Source organism: Psittacula echo, assembly GCF_963264785.1.
Source record: "Psittacula echo genome assembly, chromosome: Z".
Taxonomy (NCBI): Eukaryota; Metazoa; Chordata; class Aves; order Psittaciformes; family Psittacidae; genus Psittacula; species Psittacula echo.
In genome coordinates, this window is record NC_137742.1 from 30,455,227 (window position 1) to 30,481,756 (window position 26,530).

At 35.5% G+C, this 26,530-nt stretch overlaps 1 protein-coding gene across 2 annotated transcripts in view; it reads right to left on the reverse strand.

The window, feature by feature from the left end:
* RFX3 (regulatory factor X3) overlaps positions 1-26,530 on the reverse strand; it is a 66,379-nt gene that overhangs the window by 12,116 nt on the left and 27,733 nt on the right. For both annotated transcript variants that reach the window (XM_080637277.1, XM_080637276.1), the window contains exons 4-10: positions 18,079-18,153; positions 13,377-13,558; positions 12,707-12,826; positions 5,510-5,631; positions 4,511-4,623; positions 1,505-1,617; positions 827-981 (exon numbers count right to left, since the gene is read on the reverse strand). In XM_080637277.1, coding sequence (XP_080493403.1) covers positions 827-981; positions 1,505-1,617; positions 4,511-4,623; positions 5,510-5,631; positions 12,707-12,826; positions 13,377-13,558; positions 18,079-18,153 — 880 coding nt within the window. The remainder of the gene's footprint in view (positions 1-826; positions 982-1,504; positions 1,618-4,510; positions 4,624-5,509; positions 5,632-12,706; positions 12,827-13,376; positions 13,559-18,078; positions 18,154-26,530) is intronic.

The following is a 26,530-nucleotide window of genomic DNA, read 5'->3' on the forward strand; positions in this document are numbered from 1 at the left end:
TTACGAGGTGTATAGTGGGTTGCTAACATGATTTATTTATAATATTTAGCACAGCATGTGTGAGACAATAAATGCTTTACAAAGGAGTTCAACTTCCTTCACATAGATTAATTTTCTATCAAAAAAAGGAGTAAAAAGGCATTGCTGGAGTAATGATGGATTCTAAAAAAAAAAAAAAAAGCAAGCTGGTTGAATGGCAGGGCAGTTACTGACTCTTTCATGCAGGCTGTATGTCAGAAAGAACAGTTAGATTGGAATAATAAATTGGATTAAAAATTTTGGAGTTAAGTTTTCATTGTCTAACAACAATTAATATTGATTTCAGCAGCTGCTGATAAGGAACAAAAGACTAACTTTTGTTAGTCCAGAAATGGAATCATAAAGATCACATACATTTTTTTTTCCAGATTGATCAAAAATTAATATGTAATGTTTTATGTAAAACCTGCTGAATTTAGTGGAAGGATCAGTGCACACTGACTCAGGGCCACAGGGCTTATGTCTAAGCCTATCAGATAGCCTACAGCCAGCATAAAAGGAAAACATTTTTATCCGGAAATGTAACACTCAAAGAAATACCTTTGATATGAAACTATACCTTGAAAACTAGATCTTCCAACTGTACTAAATTTCTCAGTTACTTTTAAAATACAAAGCACAGATCAACTCTCAGCACAGCTTCCTACACAATAAAATTAAGGATAAATGATACATAATACTTTCCTAACTTTCAAACTAATGCTGCCCTGTGAGGCAGAAGACCACCATCAGCATACCAAACGCATGCACAAAAATCCTTACAAAATATTTCAAGTGTTCAACTTACTAGGAATAGGTCTAAGGACATCAGGAATGAGTATCTCCACCAAAGCCTGGTACATGACATGGTCACAGTTACACATCCACTTCAGAATAGATTCATTTTTGCACAGAGTAATCAACTTTGTTTTTGGAAGTCGACTTTCTATTTCACTCAGATTGCTGGTGTGAAAAAAATGTAGCAAACATATAAATGATAATGCATTCACAGCAGGTAAAAACCTCCAATGGGTGTTAAAATGTATTTTTTTTTATTAAGATATCATACATGTCTCAAACACACTCAACAGAACTTCTTTACATCTTGTGTCATATGGAAATGGACTTAAAAAATGCCTCCATAGCTCTGCTATAGCTCAAAAATGATGAAAAGGTATGAATGATCCTTTTCATGTGGGACGAGATAATCTCCAGAGGTCCCTTACAACCCTGACAATTCTGTGATTCTGTGAAAAGACACTTTTACTGTAGTTGTCCAAGGACATTAAAATATGGATGACACAAATGTTTCAATACTGCACTTTGGCATACACTCAGTCTATACAAAAATGTCAGACAAATTTAATTTGAAAAATTATCATATGAAACAAATTATTACTTTGCAGATAAAACAAGATTTATTCTCTTTTGATGCTTGTATTATATTATCATGAGAAGCAGCAAAGAAAGAGAAATATTTACTGACCTTGTTTCAGTAATAGTGCCATCAGGTGGAGCAGAGGGAGAATAGCGCCAGAAAGTTTGCCACAATTTTTCTATCAGGCTGAACTGAAGATTCACAACCACATCCAGTATTGCCTGAGAAAATAAACCACAAATACAGATTATCTTCCACCCAGGTTTCCCCCACTTCCAATTCCATCTAGACCTACAGGTTTTTTTTTTTCCTTCATCAAGTAGTGGAACAAAGGCAAACTGTACATTCCTCAAGTTAGAAATAATGTCCCTTTAAATATATTTAATATCCATAAATTATCCAGCAGTATAAACTGGCGTGCACAGAGACTTAAGTAAGGTGAAGTGCACATTCATGGAAGTCTCTAGATATTAGCATGGATATGCAAACGTACCAGAGGATTCATCAAAGAAAATATTTAATGCTATTGCAAATACAAAGGAAACCTGACATTTCATTAATTTTCATAATTCAGCACAGATTTGAAAGCATCTTCAAAAACAAATTTAAAATAAATTTTTCAGTATCAAATGTGGCTTTAACATCTCAATGTTTCCTTCAACTTTGAAAAAAACCCCACTGTTTTTAATATAAAATCAGAAATTATCATAGAATCATAGAATAGTTAGGGTTGGAAAGGACCTTGAGATCATCTAGTCCCAACCCCCCTGCCATGGGCAGAGACACCTACCACTAAACCATGTCACCCAAGGCCTCATGCAACCTGGCCTTGAACACTGCCAAGGATGGAGCATTCACAACTTCCCTGGGCAACCCATTCCAGTGCCTCACCACCCTCTCAGTAAAGAATTTCTTCCTTATATCCAATCTAAACTTTCCCTGTTGAAGTTTGAACCCATAACCCCTTGTCCTGTCACTACAGTCCCTGATGAATAGCCCCTCCCCAGCATCCTTGTAAATTATAATTTAACCTGATCTATATTGCTGTGCTAGTTTTGGCTGGAGTAGAGTTTATTTTCTTCACAGTAGCTGGTATGGGTTTATGTTCTAGATTTGTGCTGAAAACGATAAGACAGGGATGTTTTCATTACTGCAGAGCAGTGCTTACACAGTCAAGGCCTTTTCTGTAGGACTGTTTGGCGCCCAAATTTGAAGCGAACTTGGGCTTGAAGGTTTTTGAGATAAAAACAGGTTTGACTGGAATTTGCTAGATTGAATTTATAGCTGTTACTGCTATTTAGCTATGAAATGGCAGGCTCCTGTGCTTGCTTGCATTACTGTGTATTAAGAGTCTACTGCTCGTTAGTGGCTACTTTTTCCTTTTGGTGCTTGCCATACTGCTGATCATCTCAGTCTGCTGTGCCTGGGAACACTTTCCTAACAACAACGGTGATGTAACTGGGCTGGCAGATTGCCAGGCCATCGGTGTTGTTTCTGCACTGATGTATTGGACAGGATGGAAACCCAGTGCAAACTCGAGTCAAAGTGTGGGTGAGTCCACATGGGAGCAGGGCACCTAAATCCTCTGTGGCTGTTAATCCACATCATCACAGGTACATCTCAAAGCATCTGTGGCTATGGTTATGTCTGTGCCACAGAATATATACCTCTGAAAGGATTGTGACCCAAGGATAAGGTCACAGTGGAGAAGGTACACCTCAAACCAACTGTGGCTGTGGGTAAGTTTATGGCACAGCAGGTTGATGAGAGAAAGGCTATGGACACTTGTCTACTTGGACTTAAGTAAAGCATTAAGTAAACTTAAGTAAAGCAGGTCCTCTCTGGAAGCTATCAGGAGAACTGGCTACCCTGGATTTGGAGAAGGCTGAGATTCTTAATGACTTAATGGGGATCAAGTGCGGACAACACTGGGAGTGCTGATCTGCTGAGGGTATAAAGGCTCTGCAGAGGGATCCTGACAGGCTGGATCAATGGGTTGTGGCCAGTGGTATGAGGTTCAACAAGGCAAGTGCTGGGTCCTGCACTTGGGCCAGAAGAACCCTATGCAATGTCCCAGGCTTGGGGAAGAGTGGAAAGCTGCTTGGTGGAAAAGGACCTGGGGGTGCTGACTGACGGAGCTGAACATAAGCCAGCTTGTGCCCAGACAGCCAAGAAGGCAAATGGCATCCTGGCCTATATCAGCAATAGCGTGGCCAGCAGGGCCAGGGCAGTGATCATCCCCCTGTACTCAGCACTGGTGAGGCTGCACCTTGAATACTGTGTTCCCTTCTGGGCCCCTCACTTCAAGAGAGACATTGAGGTGTGGGAGCAGGTGCAGAGAAGGGCAATGAAGCTGGTGAAGGGTCTGAAGAATATGCTTTATGAGGAATGGCTGAGGGAACTGGGGTTGTTTAGTCTGGAGAAGAGGAGTTTCAGGGGCGACCATATCGGTCTCTACAACTACCTGAAAGGAGGATGTAGAGATGAAGTGGCTGGCCTCTTCCCTAGTAACCAGTGACAGGACAAGAGGTAACGGCCTCAAGCTGCACCAGGGGAAGCATGATGGAGCCCTGCTTTCCTGGGGATGGCTGAACACCTGCCTGCTCCTGTTATCTCACTGGAGGCAGTGAATGAATTCCTTCTTTTGTTTTGCGCATGTATGTAGCTTTTGCTTTACTTACTTAATGTCTTTATCTCAACAAATGAGCTTTCACACTTCCACCCTTCTGATTGTCTTCCCTAGCACACTGAGGGGGAATGAGCAAGCAGCTGTGTGGGGCTTAGTTGCTGGCTGGGGTTAAAGCACTGCAATTTCCTACTGACTAAACCAAAAATCTGTATGTATAATCTGAAGACTAGTTGCTCTAACATTCTGAAAACAGACACATAACTACATTTCATTGTCACTGTCTATTATATAATACTTTTTCTCCTCTGTAAAGAAAAACCTTTTTATGAATGCTCTTTCCAATAAAACAAGCAAAATAACGGGGGGGCGGGGGGGGAGGGAAGTCACATACTACTAACATGGCTGAAATAATATATGGCATTACTGTCTTGTACTTCACTAGAAGAGACGAACTTTAAAAAAAAATAATGATTTCCAGGAAATACCTCACAGTGCTCTCGATAAAGACTCTGCAGTGATTTGATGTCCTCAAAGGTAGTACCATCTGGGAGAGAAGATATTTCAATTTCTCCAAATTCTGGAAGTACTCGAGATGCATCTGTTTCCATGACAATATAATGAAAGAGGCTATTGTTAATAGTGCAGGTTACAGTATGATTAAGAAAATATTTACGGATGATAAAAAGAAATAATTTCCAGAAGATCATAATTTTCTAAGAGAAAAGTTTTTCATACCTGTCATATGTTAAAAGTTACAAATAATTTCAGCTACACTTCTTAATCAGAAAAAAATATAAAATTATTCTTAAAGACTTTAAAAAGATTTCATGTACATACCACACATTTTGTACATAACACACATTTTCAGAATATTACAGGATGGAGGAAAATATCTATGTCACTGTATGAAAGATTAATCCTTTAACAGTTTTTTCTTGTTCAGCTGAAAAGTTTCTATGTAGCCAGGTATGATGGGGCTTAGTAGACTCAATATACATTTTTATTTGAAATTTACTAGACTTCCAAGTACAGCCAGAGTCACAAATTGTTTCCAAGAGACAAGCTGATAAGAGAAAAATGCTGGACTGAAAGATACCTGGAAAGGAAGATGCGGAACATTTTAATGCTACCCTTATGTTCCCAAAGATTTCAATAATAACAAAATTAGGGCAGAAGATTTGGCACTTGACAACCCAACCAAATAACCAAATCTTCTGTAGTAACAGCCAAAGAGTCTTGCTACATAAACAAAAAATTTGCATATTTTATTCCTTTTATATTTATATGATGTGTAATAAATATTATATAAAGCTCACAACACATAACATGTAATTTAACTGCCTTTTTGAGCAGTTGCGAGAATTTTAAGGAGGGCATATATGATAACTTTAGAAGCAACTAATATACTTATGTGACTTCATATTCAAGTGATAATGAAGTTCATCTTATTTAATTATGCAGTATTATAAAACCTGCTTTCATACCTAAAAACTGTTGATGATGTTGACTTTGGGCAATTACAGTTTGTTCAACAGATGTGCCTGTCTGTTGACCACTTCCTGTGAAGCCATCTGTAACTCCATCCACTTTCTGCATAGGCTTATACCTATAAAAATATGGTGTACAGAATTATTCCTTCTGTTCACTTGTTCATAAGTAAGATCAGACAATATATGTTCACTCTGATTTCTCCATCTCAAAATAAATTTTTGAGGAAAAGTAAAAACAGAATTAACACATTTTAATTTATTTTGTAAATAACAGGAGCAATTACTTTGGGAAGCAAGACTATTAACAGTGCATTACAGAATACCTCAAGGTGATATTATAGCATCACTACCCATTTCCAATTTATTGTAGAATTTAGCATAGAAGCAGCATATGACCAGCTAATTTACACCAAAAGGAAACAAATGCTTCCCTTTCCAAACAATTTGGCTTCCCAGTAATTACGTAATTCAAAAATAATATTTCATTGCCTTAAGAAAAAACAACATTACTGTCTGAGGACAGCAAAGGCTTTTCAAATCCAACAAACTTCTCTCATAAGCATAGAAGGCCTGAGAAAGCTACTTGGAAACTTAAACTCGTCACTAGTCAGTTCTCAGAATCTTTTATAGAGGAGAAAAATCACAGTGATACAAATAGGAATGCTGATTTGGGTGGTCAAGTGTTATCTCAACAATCAGTCTTACAAGCTGAAGATCATGCCTGTCACTTCCAACTCAACAGAGAATTTACTCTGTCCCAGGTCTTAATGGTTACATCTTGGACACTTTGTAATTTTGGAAAATAATTGTAACCACTGGAAATGAGAAGCAAGAGAACCCCAAAGGGAAGGTGTGTTTTAACAGTCGCTCAGATTGGAATTGTGCAGGCTGTAAAAACTCCATGCTAACTTCAGAAATGTGACAAGAAATTTCACTCTTTATGCATTACTTTGGGAACATTTCATTTTGTTTCCAGTAAATATAAACCACCATTGTCTCATGTAATTACTGAGATTTTACTTTAAAAAGAAGTTACTACGGAAAACATCCATTCTAGGCATTCCTGACATGAATGCATATAACAAAAGACAGACAGAAAACACACTTTTTACAGAAAGACTGGCCCGATTAACAAATAGTTTTGTAACTGCTGGAATTTCAGTGCTTGAGAAACAAGCAGACACCTATACCTATCCTATCTCTAGGACATTTGTATAAACTTTCACCTTCTGCAATGGTCCAGTGCAAAAGCCTTTGATGTTGAAGACAACAGTGAAACTCTCAGTAACTTTTCTAATAAAGAAAAAAACTACTCTCTGGTGTCACTGAACTCTTCTGGATAAGCTCATTATTACTTGATGAATGTACCTGCAATCCAGGCAGTTCATCTATTTAACCTCCCTCTCATTATATATTACATTTACAAATACCAGGCAGAAGATCAGCTTCTGGGAATATTTGTAAATCTAAACCTATACTTTAATATAGTTTCAGTACTTACTGCAAAATGTGTTATTTTACTGACCCTTCAGCTCCTGAAATAGGGTTTTGAATGTTTTGAATACATCAGAATAACATGCCTCTAAGAGTTTTTCAGTTATGAAAAAAAAAAATTAACTAAAATATAAAAGCTGACTTAATCCTTTGGTGCTAAGAATCAGGTTTATCCACCTACTTAATCCACTGTGCTTTATATAAAATATGCTGGGCAAAATTCTAAATTCTGGCACTGTAACAGGTAACTTCTCTCAAGATCTAACCAGTTCAACAGCATTAGAAAATCACTCACAAAATGAAACCAAAGAATGGAAAAAAAGGAAAAATCTTGTTCAGGAACTTCAGATTAAACATAAGGAGATGGTGGTTAACCGCTTTAGATCTGCTGTCTTTTATGTACAAGTACAGCTTTGGCAGTTTAGACATCAAACAGTTCTCCAGAATTCTTTAGTTATATTTGAGCCATTATTTGGTATATGAAAAAAATAGTTATAATTTCCTAACTGGTAAGAATGACCAGATTTTTACTGTATTTCTCTATTTTACTCACTACTAGCCTATACCTTATTTAATCTTTCACCTTTTTATTTCAAATTACTAGGTGCTAGGAGACTGGGAGAAGAAAATAAACTCACCTTCCATTAATATTACAGCATCCTAGTGATACTTGACCCAGAAACGACATCATTCAAATATTATATAGGTTAGCATAAACACAGTAAAAGATTGTAAAGTCTTCTATTAACAACAGACATTTTTTCAATTTGTGCAAAGCTATAAAAATTGAAATAAAAATAAAAAACCCTAACACTAAACCACTAAATTCAGAACATGGAATCAGGTAATTCAGAAATGACACTGAATGATACACTGGTCTCACTTTGTAGTTAATTTAGAATACAACTTCATTGAGTTCCACAGTCTAACTGTGATGTAACTTCAGTAACAGAAACTTCCTCTCTTACTGCACAACAGATTAATCACTTCCTGATTAAAATTCATGTGCAGCAAACAATTCATATTCCTTAACAAGTTAAAGCAGAAAGAGGAAGTATAATAAATGCCTGCTTGGTGTGAAATGCATATATGAAGTTAGCAGGGAAAACAAACAGGCTGAAAACTATCAAAACTATGAGAGGTCAAAAAGTCACAAGACAGTCAAAATCCAGACACTAGCTTTTTCAGTTAAATTTTCTTCAAATTTTGTTGTTTGCTTGTACTGCCACCACACTGACACTATTTGGATCTTACTCTAACTCTTCGAATTAGTATTTTGCTGAAAAATCTGACTTATGCTTTTATCCAACTTGCAATATTGTGTCCGTTTTTAAAAACTAGGATTTCTATCCTAGTTTGCTAATAAACAAACTATAAGGGTTCTAGAAAGAAAGAACTAAGTTCTAAAGCTTAATTTCTGTTTTATTTTTCTTTTAAATCTATTAATGTGATTTTTCACAAGGAGTTCACTAACATCTGTGAGAAGTGAGTTAATGTACCAAACTATGTAACAAAATGGTAACTTTATGTACTACAATACATAAAGTATGCTAACACATTTTATTATTTTATGCAAATAAAACGTTGCCATTTATGCTATTAGGTGAGAAAAATCAGCTTTGAAAATCAGTAGACAGCAAAAGTTGATTCAAACAGCTTGCAACACCACAGGCAACACATACTAAAGCTCTTAACCACAGGAATATTGAAGAAACTCAAATGCTTTAAAAATTATTGAAGATGGAAAACCTGCAAGTAACAAAGAAATACCTGAGAAGAATCTGGAAGCTATCAGAAAGTTTTGGTGTGTAGATCAAATTTTTACTAATTACTTTCCAGTATCTGAAGAAAATAAAAACACTTCCAAATATACCATTGTGCATGCATCAGAACACCTCAAAAATAATGTAGAGGCTATATTTCAACAAAAGCATGTTTATCTGAAATCAAATATGGTAAAACAGTTTAAAAAGATTTAAGGAACGCATATTTCATGTGTGTGTTTTTAAATCATCTCTCATCAGTCCAATAAGCATTGTTGAGATACATCTAACCTAGAAGCCTAAGCAGAACTTATTTTTTTAAGCCATAATCACCTCACCCTAATAACCATACTACACACAAAATATCTGAGCTTGTTACAGATAAAGACTGTGAGTTTTTTCCTGAACTACTCCATTAGGAAGTTGTTTAGTAGTATATCATGTAAGTTCTCTTATTATCATTTTAGGATATTGTGTCTTAAGAAACCTGTAGCCTGGTTTTACAGATGCCAGCCTTTGTTGCTCTTTATCTTCAAAAAGAATACCATGATAAAATGTGTAATTTCCATGTTGTCCATAAACATAAGCCCCTTTTAAAAAGTTCTATCAATACATGATGCTTTGGACCATAGTGTCTTGGTTTAAGGGTAAGGTTTGATTGAAGAGTATGTCCCAGAAACAAGAGAATATGGGAGACAGAAAAGTAGAAAAATACAGATTATTTTCTACATAAAATAAATACATAGGTTAAACAGAATCCACAGGAAGTAGTGGTTCACGATTTCTGGTTAGAACAATAATAATATATGTGTTAGTTGAATGTTATAATGTACAGCAGATTAACAATAGAGTTATTGTACATACTAAAAAGAAAAAAAAAAAAAAGAATCTTAGTTGAATGCTTGTCCCCCTTGAATGAAAGCAAAAAAGGTATAATCATTATATGTCAGAACTGGAAGATATATTTAACATTGGAGAGCTGGAGGTTTACTTATGGAAGTAGAATTTAAAACATACTGTTACAAACTCTCTAAAGACAAGTGTACCAGTATCAATTTCCCTAGACTAAGCCATAAAGATAATTCAGCTTCTGAGCTAAAAGCTTCTACTCATGAAGAGCTAAATAAAAACAGGCTAAAAATGGAACTTGACTTTAGGAATTATATCTCTGATACATTTCCCTTAAATGGTCTGACAAGGAATGCTTATGGGAAAGAGGTTTCATAATAAGATTGTACTCTAAAGTGTCAAGTGCCAGACTTAATACATTTGGCACAGCATCTGGGTTGGTTGTTACTTTATTTCTTCCTAACAATCTTTGTCTGGCATCCTTTCACTGTTAGTCTGGCCCATGTCTGATTCAGAACTGCTGGATAATATAAGCATTTAAATATCCTGGGTTTTCCTACCCTGGAAAACATGTAGGATCAGGGTAACAGAGGCAAGCCAGGCCTTCCTTTGCAAGTCTAAGTCTCACAGCAGGTCCAGCTAAAAGGCAGAGTGTTAGCTATTATGTTCCGTCCAAGACAAGTCCTTAACTGTTAATTCCTTCAGTTCAAAGATACTTTGGGCCTCTTAATTGTCACCAAACCACTTTCAGCTGGAAGACAGGTCAGCATCTGTGCTAACTTCTTACTAGAACAAAAAAAAGAGTACTCCCACAGCTCACACGAATCACAGCCAAGACTAAGCAACTATCAGCAGTACCTTCCACCTGAAATTTATGTCTGATAAATCTCAGACCCTTGAATTCAAGCCCCAAACAAACTCTGAATGTGAACACAAACAAGCACTTTGGGACATCCAAGTTAGGAAAATAGAAAAGGTGTGTGACCATCAAATTATGAGAAGGAATGAAAAAAAATTATTCGTAGCACACAGTCAAGTCCTTTTTGTCAAAAAAGATTAGAAGTGTTTATCCAATTAGATACATCTGATAGAGGTGGTAGAATTGGTATAACTATGAATAGTTATGCCAATATATAGTTATACCAATTATACCAATTCTATAAAGAAAGTATATAGACTGCAATTCGCAACTTATTTAAAGGTCAAAAGCAGTATTAGAAATATTACTAAAGCTGAAAAAAAAGCAATGTTACTCTAATCATGCAAATTATAATATTCAGATCCCTAGTTACCTCTTCATAAATCCTGCTAGAATTTTCCAATATACTAGGATAATTGATAAGAAATACATACAGACATATATAAAATATTGAAATTAGATACTAAGAATACTACAGTACAGTATTTTTCCTGTAACAGTTACACATTCAGCATAATTATCCAGTGCCTTGTAGTTCTCATCCTTCATCAATATCTTTACAGATTCTCACAGCAAAGCTTAAGATTGGTGTGAATTGAGTTTGAATGGGAACGTGCTTGCGCATGTATGCCTGTGCATGTGCAAAACATGAGTTAAAGGAAGGTATCCACTAACTGCTACACAATGCTGTATGTGTGATTTCTTTCAAATACAATCAGGGAACATACTACATGAAGATAATGTTAAGGAAATATCACCAAACACACCTAGGTAAGGAAAATAAGGGAACTACATAAGACATATGATGGTGTTAAAGAAAATAATAAAGCAAAGTAGTATCCATTTCTAAGAATTCTAAAAAGAATTCTATGAATTCTAAAATAATTCTGTCACTGTGAATCACGAAGATGACAAAAAAGGTGATGATGATTACATAACTGCAGAAATTTCTCCAAAAACAAGTTCATAGAAAACATTATAGTTAAGACCATTGTGGCATACATCTTGGTGCATACATATGATTTTGAATATGAATGAATGAAGTCTGTAAGTGAATGAGCTTAAAATAAGCTTTCTTGGACTTTTTTTTAAATATCTATCACCTTTTCTTACCATATAATCCTATGATGATTTTTATAACAAGAATTTCCCACATGATCATACTGGGACACATCTCATGTTTCCACACAAGATAGTAAAGACCATATATTTTGCCATGACTATGTAGTTAGTGCTGTAACTACCTCTGGAAGTGATAATAAAATCATTTTGGATTAAAGTGGTATCTGAGTTTGAATTTAAAGTCTAAGGTTGTGTTTTCCATGTCCCAATTGTGTCCAAGGCCACAAATTATGCCTAGTACACTAACTGGATCTTTTTCAGGGGGGGTAAAAGCTCTAAAGATGTCTTGCTTGATATACTACTGTTCTACATATGAGTTTCATGAAATGACACATCTTAGATATTTCATTTTAGGGGAATATGGGAGGCTATTACCTCCCATATTCATTTGGCAGATAAATGAAAAGAAATTTCAAATAAATGTACTGATTTCCACTTCTTTCCTAAAATTTTCTGTTCAGGATAGTTTTTCATATGCATATTCATGTACTCTTTCACCACCAGAATAGCTCTTCTGTGCCACTGCTTTTGAATACTTCTGAGCTTTCACAGGATCCTCAGGAACAACAAATGCTGAAGGAAAATACTCAAAATCAACTTAGAGGAAAACCATTATGGCCACATTAATTGTTCGCAGGGAGAGGGGATAAACACCAAAGTGAAAATAATAATAAGCTCTCTTATAAGCACTTTATAAATAAAATTATATAGTAATGAAAACAAACAGCAAAAGTTGAAATTCAAACTCTCACTGCTTTTCTTCATCTTGTGGTATAAGAATTCAAGACAGTGGAGTCTGTTTATACATCTCATTTTATTATTATTATCCTTCGCAAATTTATGACATTTTCTAGGTACACAATCTTTCTTGTTGCCTGATACATAACTTCAGTGACATCAGCTGGCTATCTAGCAAATTTCTATTTTTCACAGCACAGAAGCTTAACGAAAGTTGCATCAGAATTTCAACTTTTCATGTGAGGAAAAGTAAGGCATTATGATCTAGAAATATTAGTAAGTACTCATGTCCATTTCACACTTTACCTCTGTTTCTGCTGCATCGGCTGTTGTCTCATAGCCATATATTGCATATCCTCTTGTAGTCGATTAAGAGGAGAGTCTGGCTTGACGCGAATCCCATAATAATGATATTTGGAGTTCCCCCTTTATGGAAAAGCAAAATTAAAAGAACAGCAACACTAGGTTTATGCGTCTACATTACATTTAATTCATAATTTACACTAACTGGAAAACAATACCCACAAATCAGGCCTGACCCTCTTGTTATATCTGTTTTACATGGGTGTCATTTTACCACCTTTGGGAAATTGATTCACTCTCTTAAGTATTTTCCAGCATTATAACTCGTAATCCACTTTAGTAAGAAAAATCAAATTCAAATACATATAACTTACATACCTAGTTACGAAGAAACACAATTCTTAGTAATTTCCAAACAAAAAACTACATTTTATTTGTACTGATAAAAATCTGCAGTGCATTTATCAAAATGTAAACACATAAACAGTCAAAACATATGTAGAAGTACAATAACATCTGGAAAAGTATAAAACTGTCTAACATTAAGAAACAGAACTAAGAGAAAACCAGTGTAATATTTTATTTATTTTTTCACTAGCAGACAGGTTTCTATACTTATAGTTATTCTTGTTTTGTCTATTATTTTCATTATTTTCATTTGATTAACACAAACCTAGTTCCAAGTCTTCTGGTCCGTAATCCCATGAAGATTGATCGTATGAGTTTTCCAAAGGAGGCAGCATTTACTGGATCCAATTTGTGCTCCTGACAATGTCGTAAGTAATGGTTGTAAAGGGTACTTCTTGGAAGGCTCACTCCTTCTGCAGTTTCATAGTTGTCTAAAAGCCACTGAAGCTATATCACATACAAAACAGAGAAAAAAAAACCCAAACATTCTTACTTTATTAAAAATATCTTAATCACACAACATTAACTTATGAAAGTTCTGAAACCACTCTTCAGGTCTATTAAACAATTACTTCTTCCTTCAGAGGTTCCTTAAATGCTAATTCTACCATATTGCTTTAGGATCGTCAGAATTACGAGGAAATAGTAGAACTCATTGCATTCTGACGTCAGATAAGCGTCCATTTCTTAAAATATTTTTGATTCAGTAACACACCCCAGTACTTGATAAAGGTATCTATGCTTTGGAAACAAACTGTTAGTACCGCGAAAAAATACACTAATCATGTATGTAATTCACATAAATTGCAGAAAACAAACTCCTTGGACTAACAATCGTGAGTTAACGTATTTATAAACCTAGAATATCATACTGTTTTTTGCCTGATGCTAAAAAACATTTACAACACTTAACTGAATAGGATATTTTTTACTCTCAGATACCTATAAAAGTTCTTACATACAAGTGAAAGAGGAACCTAGATAACACTGAAAATAGTTGGTACATCTATAAAGCATTAGGGTACAATCCCTTTTAATTGTAGCCCGTTTGTCTTTGACTTCCAGGAGGAACAGAATTATATTCTTGGCAAAATATTAATCTTTCCATGTGATTGCGGTAGGTGTTTTTAGATACATACATGAAAAGTAGTGCACACTCATGTAACACCTCTAGTTGTCACTAATTTACAAAAAGGTAAAAAGGACAATTTAAAATGTCTAGATTTAACATTATAGGAGAATGTCAAAATAGATACAAAATACTATAGGTTGAGGATGCATTAAAATTCCATTGTTCTAGGGTTTTGATATGCTAACATTTTCCTTATATTTCTCCAGAACTTGCCATGCTTTCAGTTCCCTGTAGTTTTCCTTTAGATATAGCTTGAATGATTCACAAACCTAATTTTCTGTTTAAATTTTTTTTAAACTGTTTTCCTAAGTATTTATACCAAAATAATACAGTGTTAGTATTCAAGCTTGCTAGCATCACAGATCTCGATAAAACTTGGGATTTAATTTGATTATCCAGTGGAAATGCATACTGAGGATATTTTGTCTCCAAGACTCACTACAAACTCTTACTCTGATGAGCTAGATATTCATACATGTTTGTCATAATTTTCAATTCAGTCCACCAAAGCAGTATCGAGTATTACCAAAACACAAATTCTTAAGTGACAATTAAAGATAAGTATGTTCTATGTATGCTCTTTGCAGAAATATTTTATTTTAGAGCAGTGCATGAATTCTGTTCTATCAATGTTTAGTGTAACTTACCATGGAAAGAATATGAATATTTTAGTGTGCAATAGCCATGAAATGTTTCAGTCCTGATCTTTATCACAAAACTGTTTTGTACTGAAGTACAGATGATAACAAATACATTGAATTCACAGCTATGTTTTAGTCAAAGTGAGAAATTCATCAATAAAAATGCAAAAAATTTTTTTACTATAAAATTCACTCTAGAACATTCAAACACCATTTCCATATTTACTTTTTATTGAAAACATGCCCATAACTTTTCCAAGTTTCTTAAAAGCAAGCTCTAGAAGAGGTATAAGTAAGATATAAATGCTTCCAAGACACAAAATTCTTAGCTCGGTTTGCAGGTAATTTTGCATTTTAAATATACAAAATTAAAAAGTATACCTAATCATCTTTCTATGAATTATCATATTATTTTCAAGTCTCAGCATTCACAAGTGCTTCCAAATTGAGCATCTGGCATTTTATAATAAAACTGATGAAAAATAATAATCATAAACATTAACTTGTATCTGAATGTATTAAACTTACTTCACTAATGACCTGCAATAAGCCTGTCTGGGCTTCGAAACAAAGGTAATTACATCTTTCAACTATGTCATTTTATCTGTATTTAAAGTCTACTTATTACATCTATATCTATATTATACACATTTTAATAATATTTGTCATATATTAACAAATCTATAATTTAATCAGAACAGATACAGAACGTGAAGTATTACTGCCTTCCCTAAAGGGACAACTCTGTCAATCCTGAAACACTGACAAACGAAAAATTATTATTTTCCAATTAAGTTCTTTATGTAGCATTAAAGATATTTTCCTCCAGATGGCTTCTAACCTACTATGAATCACTTTAAGTGTACTTCAATAATGATACGAATTTATAACAGGTGCTATTTCAACCATAACTTCCATTATTCAACACCAAAAAAATCACAAATGAAACAAACAAACACACAAAAAACAAAAGTGCAATATGAGAATTTTTGCCTCATTCTACTGGGATGAAATATAATTCTAAAACTGAGCTGTTCAAGTTTGAATCCGGGCTTTTTAATTCATAATACTGTCCATATTGTATGGGTAAGACGGGCAAAGGTATGTAATATTTACAGAGTCAGACCTGTTAAATTGACTGCGACTCCAATTAAGCAGCAGTGTTTACAAAATACTCAACTAGCAACTAAATAAGTCAATTTAATGCAGAAATAAATCAGGAAAGAAAAGAAAACAGAGCAGAAAGAATAAACTCCTTAAAATGAACACAGATGAATTAGGAAAAAAAAAAAATCCCAGACAACCTCACAGAGATATCATAGGGTGGAAATCCCAATTCCAAACTCAGTATTAAAAAAAAGATAATAATTATCAGTGAAAATTTAATTAAACACACAAATTAAATTCTATTTTCAAGCCTATTGAACCCAATTATTGTAATAAATGCCTAACCAAACCAGTAGAAGAGTTTCAAGAGACAAAAAACTTCCTCCATACTATCCTTACTTGAGTGAAAGACAGTAAGCATTGCTTTAAAAATAGGTAAAATATTCACTAAGTTTGATCTGGATTGCTAACTTCTTCCAAAATGACCAAGGCCAGGAAAGACTTACTGACACAAGAACGTATACAGGTACTTCCGGGTTTTTTTTCCCCAAAGATACAACACAATCAGAATAAATTTAAAAAAGACAGTCAAGAGAGAAATATCATGTAAAATTTCACAGTTGAACATGAATCTCTTTATTAGAAACACATTGTGAGCAACGCATAGCACCAGGAATGAGTGCAACATAATTTACTGCAGCACATCAGCTTACCTTGTAATTCTTCTTGGTTTTATACCAAGATTCCGGACTTCATATAAGATAAACACAAACTTAACAACAGTTCAAGTATTTCAACTCTTAACATAAATTTCTGACACTTTGTCAAAAAATGTTACGGACCTTTTAAAAATTACATTTAAAAAATAATTTTTATGTTATCTATTTTTATTTTCATAACAATTTTGATAATGTTTCCAGAACAAGCATTTTGTAAGCATCCAAGGTGGAATATAAAAGACTTCCTGTGTAACATTTAGTATGACTTTCTGTAATTTGATTTTCTTTTTTAATTTTTGGCGTTTTTTCTAAAGAAAAAAAGGTAAGTTCGCTTAAAATTTCCACAAAACAAAACTTCGACATAACTAGACCCATACAGAAAAAATCCAAACCCCAAACCTGTCAAAACATGTATTTTTAATTTGATTTCTGATGTACAGCCTCTATGACCACATTCTTACATTAAGACCACAAACCAAATTTAAATTTCTTCTGTAAAACTATAAAGGAATTTGAATGTATATAATTAATAAACCTGAGAAGGAAAAAAGAGGTAAGATGAATACAAACTAATCAACGTAGCAAAATACAAAATATAAACCTACAAATACTAACAGGAAAAAAAAATCAAGAAAGACTAGCAACTTACAAATCAATATTATTATTTACATATTAAAAATTAATTTGGGGCCTTTTTCAGTGATTTTAAAGTTACATATAATGGATTTATCACTGTATTACTGGAGATCATGTTTTTACCCAAACATATCTTGGCTTTGTATATTGAAAGTTTTTCACTGTAATATTTGAGGAGTAAGAACAAAGCAAAAGGCAGCTGGATAATACATTTTTTCTGTACTTCAAATTAAGATAATGCTTTTGATTTTTTTCTAGTTCATCATAAAAAACTTCACTTAAGTTGTTTCATAATAAACTCTCTATTCAGAATAAACACCTAAAAATAAAGATGTTATTTAGGCATGCTGTCTGTTTCTTCTCTTCCTCTTCACATGCTCTAAAATTAATATAGGGTACAGAGTCTTTGATTTGTAGATAACCTTATTTAAAATGTCAAAAGCCATTATTTGAAATTTATTTTGACATTTACACCATAATCCGCAAAACAGTCAAATGTATTAACTTGTCTTAACATAGGTGTAGAGCATGGGAAACAGGTAACACTATGCAATATACCATAAAGACATTTCATCTGACAAAATAAAGCCATGGGAGATGTAGTAGAAATTACAAGCAACTAAGATGAGAAGATTAAGAACAAAAAATAGTAATAAAATAAAACAAACATTTAGAGGCAGGCTAAGCATGCAGAACAAGCAAGAGAGTGTATGTGAAGAAGAGACAACTTACATGGCTGTTGAGAAGAGAGCTTCTGTGAGTGGACAGACCATCAGACTTTTGCAGTGTCTCAATCGCCATTTCAATCTGATAATAGATGTCATTAAAAAAAGGACTCAAGACGAGATAGTAAAAAAGCCTGATCAGAGAAGTTTTGACAGATTGCTTACAGATCAATAGAAATGCCTGCTTTATGCCTAGCCAGGGCATATGTGCTACCAAAAGGCTTCACTCCAGAGTCCCAGTGAACACAAACCTCCCCAATGAAGCTGGAAAGGCATTTTGCTTGCATATATACTGCAGGATTACAGCATCAAAGTCCATTTTACCTTTCAGCCTGCTCAGGAAATTAAATGAGTAGATTTACGAATGAGCTGCACTGAAACATAACAACCCCAACTGAACAAAAACATCATTAATGAAATGGAAAAAAAAAAAAAAAATATCCCTAAACAGAATTTTAAGAAAGACCTCCTTATGTTTTCCCTTCAACTGTGTTAGGAAGAGACATTCACAGCTTGCAATAAGAACTGAATTAGAAACAAAACTTTAGCTTTTTGGAATCAGAGAATCAAATCCCATATCCAATTAATTCAACAGTTATTTCACCATTAACTTCACTGGGACAGGATACCACCCTTACTGCTGCCAGCACCCTCTGAACATCCCCAGCTGTCAAAGTAAATGGAAAGTCAGAAGTTACACAGACTGCAGGATCCAGCCTTTGGAAAAGCAGATTTGTTCAGATTTGCCTTTTAAAATGAAAAGTGAACACAGCACTACTAAAATACAAAGTAGTATTTCTTCAAATACAAATGTATAAATACTATAACATCCATTCCCATTCTTTTCTTTTTTAATATCAATGGATATTTTGTTTAGTTTGATAATGATAGCATTAAAGAAAAAAAATTAGAACCTAAGCATAATTTAACTGGGCAGCTAGAAGAGCAAAAACAACAATGAAAATGACAGAGACAACAGGATGTGCAGTAAAAAAAAGGCATGCAATTAATTAGCTACATTAAATGGCCAAAATGAAAGCAATGGAAACCACCACTTAGACTTTCAAAACCACTTATCATTCTCTGTGTAGACCTTTCTTTAATAAGCCCTTCCTATCTTCAAATATCACACCACAGTATTAGTGTCACAATTTATCAACATTGGCTGAATTTACCCTGTATAGCAGAAACTGAAAAACACTACAGTTGATATTTGAATTTACTGCACATATACAATTAGCTTCTCCCTTTTTTACAGGGCAACTGACAAACATTTTATTGCAATAACTGTGGGGAATAACTTCTTATTTCTCTCTTGCAGCTGTTCATTATTAGCTACAGAAGCCTATTTTAAAAAAAGTACGTTATTAAAAAATTAGTATGTAAAAAGTAAGGAAAGATACTCCTACATGGCAATAATGATTTGGTTTTCTTCTTAATATTCTGATATCGTCCTGCTTTTGTGGAAAATACTATGAGATCAAAGTAGTCAATCACACAAGAAAGATCAAATTTTAAGAACATGCTGCATGTTAAAAACTACAAGCTTAAAACTTGTCAGGTCAACTTATAACCACAGCCATAGAATTTCCCTTCTTAACATAATGGTAGGATCAAACAATGAATACTGTACACACATTTAAATCTTAATTCTGAATCTTGGATTACTTGTTCCACAATGCTTAGTCCACTGCAGTACTACAGCACTGAAATTACACCTCCTACTGCGCATTTCCACTGCACTACTCTCATTTTGTTGTTGCAACTTATGGCCTTGATTGTTCAGAGACTCAAACTGTTGAAAAGTAGTAGTAATTCCTCTTAAAAAGAAAAGTGGCATTACAGATGACACTCATTTCTTGCTGCCATATTGATTCAATGTGTTTTGGTGCTATACAGTGAGAATAAAAATACAGACTTCCTTTTTCTGCCATCCACAGAATTTTTGTTGGTGGAGTTTCTTTTAGATTTCACTAGTATTACCACTGAACACAATGAATCTGTATTCACTTTTTCAGCATAGCATAAGCCAAGCAGTGTTAGTTACCACTAAAACATGTTAATTACTTCATCAAGCTCAAAAAAGTATGTCATCTATATTTAAAAGGAGTCTTCACCGTACTCTACTATGCCAATCTTCTGGAGAAATTGTTCTTACTACTAATTATTTTGTTGGTCTTAATCTAAATTTTGATAAAATGAACTTTCTGCTTTATTTGACAGATACATATCTCTAATAACAGAAATCTTCCTATGTAGGCTATATAATCACTTTTAACTATTTCTGAGCATAAAGTATGTTTGATTTGAGGACAGATTTTCTAGGTACTGAATTACTCATCTTGCCCTTTCTGAAAATTTCTGGCTACTGCTTGTTTTCCTCTATTGGTGATCTTCAGGATCAGTTCTAGGGTCAGTTCTATTTAATATTTTAATCAATGATCTGGATGCAGGATTTGAATGCACCATAAGTAAGTTTGCTGATGATACTGAACTGGGAGGTGCTGTTGACTCTTGAGGGACAGGAAGCCCTGCAGGGGGATCTGGATAAACTGGATCATTGGTCAATCATCAGTGCCATCAAATTTAATAAGGATAAATGCCAGATTCTGCAGATTGGACAGAGAAATGCTATTTCTCTGTTGCAAATCTAAACTGGGAGAGGAGTTGCTGGAGAGGAGCCCTGCAGAAAGGAATTTGAAGGCAGTGGTCAACAGCACGATCTACACAAGTCACCAAAGTGTCCAGGCAGCCAAGAGGACAAACTGCATCAAATACAGCATGGCCAGCTGGTCAACAGAGGTGACCAGCTCTGCATTCAGCCTTTACTGCAGCCTCATCTGGAATACTGTGTGCAGTTCTGGGCCTCACAATTCAAGATGGATGTGAAGGTCCTTGAACGTGTCCAGGGGAGGGCAACAAAGCTGGTGAAAGAGTTGGAAGGTGTGTCCTGGGAGGAATGGCTAAGGACTTTGGGCTTTTCCACTTTGGAGAAAAGGAGGCTGAGGGGCAACCTCATTGCTCCCTACAGCTGCTTGAGAAAGAGAAGTAGAGAGGGAGGTACTGAGCTCTTCTCCAGGTATCCAGTGACATGATGCATGGGTATGGTTCAAAGCTGCACCAGGGGTTTAGACTGGGCATTAGGAAGCATTTTTTTAATGAGAGGGTAGTCAAACTTTGGAACAGGCTTCCCAGAGGGGCAGTTGGTGCCACAAGTTTGTCAGCATTACAGAGCATATGGACAATGCCCTTAATAACATGCTTTAACTTTTGGTCAGCACTGAGGTGGTCAGGCAGCTGCACTCGATGATTGTTGTAGGTCCCTTCCAACTGAAGATTGGTAATGCAGTGGGTTTTATTATGATACTTTGTACATAGAATATGAGAGTCATTTTAACACTTAAAATTATATTCTGCATAAATACAAAAGGTAGACTGATGCCCTTGTATTTTTAGCAACGTGCAGTGAGAGATTCCAGGCACAACTAACTACATGTACATCTGAAATGCTAACTGGCAACAAGAGTTACACATTCATTTATTTGAATATGTGACTATTCTTCTTTTAACAAGACTGAAAACCATTAAAATGTTCTGACTGATAACTGACATGTGCACCCCCACTGCAACTCCAACTAAACCATGATAAATATTACACTACTGATAGGAACAACAATCGGTTTGTATGGCAACATAAACATTATAAAATTAGAGCATGATAGCTATGAAAACTATGATTGCAGACTTCTCCTTCAATTAATTTGCCAACTAAAATACTGCCTTATACTCTGACACAGTTGTTAATAAGTAAGGGTACTTCCGGGGGTTAAAAAATTCAACAGAATGATTCAGTATATGCATCTGAAATCCTACAATGTTCAGTCTTTAAGTGATCTACTGATTGAGAAGTTATTAACTGTTTGTAGTGAATATCTTAATATTCATTAACATGTTAGTAGATAAAGAAATTATGCGTAATAGTCTCTGATGCATACAGCTAGACATAGCAAATACCTATCCCAAAGCCATGCTGAAAAAAGACGTGCCTTCCTTTTAGCATGAAGAAAGAAACAGTTGTGCTAATTAACTAACAACTCAACTAAATAACACAAAGTATTTACAGTATGTTTTTCTGAGGAGGTCAAGACATCAGAAAATAATCCACAGAAGTTTACTTAGAGGGAAACTTAGAGGAAAAAAGAGGCTTATAAAAGGCGGAGGCAAGAACAGGCGGCCTGGGAAGAATACAGTGTCTGGGAAGCTAGGGATGAGGTTAGGAAAGCTAAGGCCCAGTTAGAGTTAAACTTGGCTTGGGATGTGAAAGGTAAGAGGAAGGGATTCTATAGGTACATTGCAAATAAAAGACAGATTAGGGACAACGTGGGCCCTCTCCAGAAGATATCAGGAGAACTGGCTACCCTGGATTTGGAGAAGGCTGAGGTTCTTAATGACTTCTTTGCCTCGGTCTTCACTGGCAAAGGCTCTGACCACATCACCCAAGTCTTGCAAGGCAAACGCAGGGACTGTGAGAATGAAGACCCTAGGCCCACTGTAGGAGAGGATCTGGTTTGAGACCATCTTAAAAACCTAAATGTACACAAGTCCATGGGACCTGACGAAATCCATCCGCAGGTCCTGAAGGAGCTGGCAAATGAAGTTGCTAAGCCACTGGCCATCATATTTGAAAAATCATGGCAGTCAGGTGAAGTTCCCGATGACTGGAAAAAGAGAAATATAACCCCCATTTTCAAGAAGGGGAAAATGGATGACCCGGGGAATTACAGACCAGTCAGTCTCACCTCTGTGCCTGGCAAACTCTTGGAGCAGATTCTCCTGGAAGACATGCTAAGGCACATGAAAAACAAGGAGGTGGTTGGTGACAGCCAGCATGGCTTCACTAAGGGCAAATCCTGCCTGACCAATTTGGTGGCCTTCTATGATGGGGCTACAAAACTGATGGACAGGGGCAGAGCAGTTGACATCATCTACCTGGATTTGTGCAAAGCCTTTGACACTGTCCCACACAACTGTCTCTAAATTAGAGAGACGTCAATTTGATGGGTGGACCAGTCGGTGGATAAAGAACTGGCTGGATGGCCGCACGCAACGAGTTGTGGTCAATGGCTCGATGTCCGGTTGGAGACCGGTAACGACTGGTGTCCCTCAGGGATCGGTGTTGAGACTGGTCTTGTTCAACATCTTTGTCGGTGACATGGACAGTGGGATTGAGTGCGCCCTCAGCAAGTTTGCCGATGACATCAAGCTGCATGGTTCGGTTGATATGCTGGAGGGAAGGGATGCCATCCACAGGGACCTTGACACGCTTGTGAGGTGGGCTGATGCCAACCTTATGAAGTCTGAACATGCCAAGTGCAAGGTCCTACACCTGGGTCGGAGCAATCCCCGGCACAGCTACAGGTTGGGCAGAGAAGAGATTCAGAGCAGCCCTGCAGAGAAGGACTTGGGGGTGTTGGTCGATGAAAAAATGAACATGAGCAGCCCTTCAGTATGCACTCGCAGCCCAGAAAGCCAACCGTATCCTGGGCTGCATCAAAAGGACCGTGACCAGCAAGTCAAAGGAGGTGATCCTGCCCCTCTACTCTGCTCTCGTGAGACCTCACTTGGAGTATTGTGTGCAGTTCTGGTGTCCTCAACAAAAAAAGGGCATGGAACTGTTGGAACAAGTCCAGAGGAGGGCCACGAGGATGATCAGGGGGCTGGAGCACCTCGCGTATGAGCCCATATTTCTCCCAGCCTGGAGAACAGAAGGCTGCATGGAGACCTCATAGCAGCCTTCCAGTGTCTGAAGGGGGGCTATAGGGATGCTGGGAAAGACTCTTCATTAGGGACTGCAGTGACAAGACAAGTGGCAAAGGTTTAAACTTAAACAGGGGAAGTTTAGATTGGATATAAGGAAGAAGTTCTTTACTGTTAGGGCGGTGAGGCACTGGAATGGGTTGCCCAAGGAAGTTGTGAATGCTCCATCTCTGGCGGTGTTCAAGGCCAGGTTGGACAGAACCTTGGGTGACATGGTTTAGCGTGAGGTGTCCCTGCCCCTGGCAGGGGTGTTAGAACTAGATGATCTTAAGGTCTTTTCCAACCCTAACTATTCTATGATTCTATAAAGCTCCACAGCTCTGAAGAAGAAACCAAAGCAGCAGGAAGTCTTGGAGGTAGGAAGCACAAGATCCACAAATCCTCTAAACTTCCCAGCCTTCCAGTTAATTCGTAATGCATAAATGTTTTTTAGCAGTAGTATGATTAACTATTCTTACAGCTCATTTGAAAGAATTAAAAATAATATAATCTGCCTTCTTGCATCTGGAAATGGATGCCTTTTTTTTTTTTTTTCCACAAAAGATGGCACTGTGTTCAATTGAAGAAATCATTAGTAAATGTCTTGCCAGTGTAAGAGGTCAGACCAAACGATCTAATAATCCTTTGTAGCATAAAAATCTGTACATCTCTGATTGGATCAAAATGGTTTGGTTTATGCTAAGATGTATCTATCTAAATAAAACTACCAGAAAAGTCTGAGAATGGAGGAGGAAAAAGTTCCTCTAGCAAGAAAGAAATCAATAAATAAAATCTCATCTCAAAATATTTTCCAAATGATAACCCATCCACTTCTAATGGACTATTTAAACATTTGTTACTTTTTGTTCTTAAAATAATGTGTCCACTAAAATTTTATTATCAGGATATTATATTTACATTGAGCCTTGCTGTTGTTGCTGTTCTCCCTCCTTTAATTACAACACATCTTGCACAAGTACCATCCCTCCCTTAAAGTTAAGAGCAAATTTTGCACACTGTACTTAGTACCAGAAGTTATAATTTGTGTTGATATATTATGCCCATATTAATTTTGCTTTTAGTCTCATGTACATTTAGATTTGCACTGAAATAGGATAAATTTCTCCAGCAGCACGGTGGAGAACTCCTGTGGTTGTTGATGGTGGATGAATGGCAACTGTAATTGCAGATCAGTTGTAAAGCTTGTTAGAAAACAAGACTAATAGATGGGAGCCTCTTACCAGCTGACAAGTACAATACCACATTTATTATTAGAAACTATATGAATTTTTTAACCTTGTGATATTATGAAATATATTGATCAGATAAACCTGTTTCATCACAAGAACAATCTTTAGACATTTACATATGAAAAAAAAATTTAAAAAATTAAGGTGGTTCAGATTTCATTATTAACATGGCAGTCCATTCTCCAGTTTGTCTTTCAAATATAGCTACCCCTTCTTTATTGATAGCTACCAATAAACCTAACAGACGACATTTCCATATGGGTTTCGACATGCAAAATCATTTCAAATAGACATCCAGCTAGGGTAAATCACTTCTTCTTCAATGCAATTACAATTTACTCTTACCAATCCACATATTTACATGAAAATGGTTGTTTTGGAAAGCTATTTATCTACCTAATATCTTATATAGAACGCCTTATAATCTGAATGACTTTCTGTTTTAGTGCAAAAATCCTGTTTAGTAGGTAGAGAAGTAGTTTAATAGGCCAGCAAAGGATATTGTACAATTATTGTACGAAAAAAAGAAGCAGCAATGAAATCAATGGATGAAGTAAAGAAAATAATAACAAATGTTCTAACATAGACCATGACTGTATATATGTTGGAATAATTTTGATAGTGCACCATTCTTAATATTTTGGCTATAAATACACTGCTATTGCCTGCTATAGCTTAAGCAGGACAGCTTTGTTGTATGAATGTTTGACAGAAATTGAAATAAATTAAATCTTACAATCAAAGTATTAGCTGTCTATTAAACCCAAAGTTGAACTCAGAATTACATTAAACCATGAAGACAATGAAGACTTAAAAAGTCTCCAAGTCTCTTTTATTGAATTCTGTATAAACCAAAAAGCAAACCTGGTGAAAAGTCAATTAATTTTAAATTCTGGTTTTATCTAAGACAAAGTTAATGAAATTGACTTATTTTATATGTTTGACCTGAAACTGTTTCGTTTCTTTTAACTTAGGCTAGATCAGAAAGAGACAGCATCAATAATAGAATTAATTTACTTGTTACAGAAGGCAATGATTTGACCAGTAAAAGTGAATAACAACAAAACAAATGAAGTTAGTAGTTGAAAAGACTGAAAAGGACTAGTACCTCTATGGCAAAAGAAAAGAAAGCTCGTGATGATCACAAGTGTGAATAAGTAAATTTTTATTAATTTCTATAGTCTCTGTCTCCATCTGAAAATTCTCCAAACTAATTCAAAATTTAGAAATATTTTCAGAGTATTATACTAGCAAGCCAGCCTGGATACATTATTTTGATGACTCCAATAAATTTGCTGTACAAAAATGAAAAATATTGTGATGGTTAAGATCAAATGAGAATCACAAGTGAAATAAGCTCTACCTATCTAAAGTGCAATCCAAATAAAACACTATGTTGCTCTATTCTGTTTA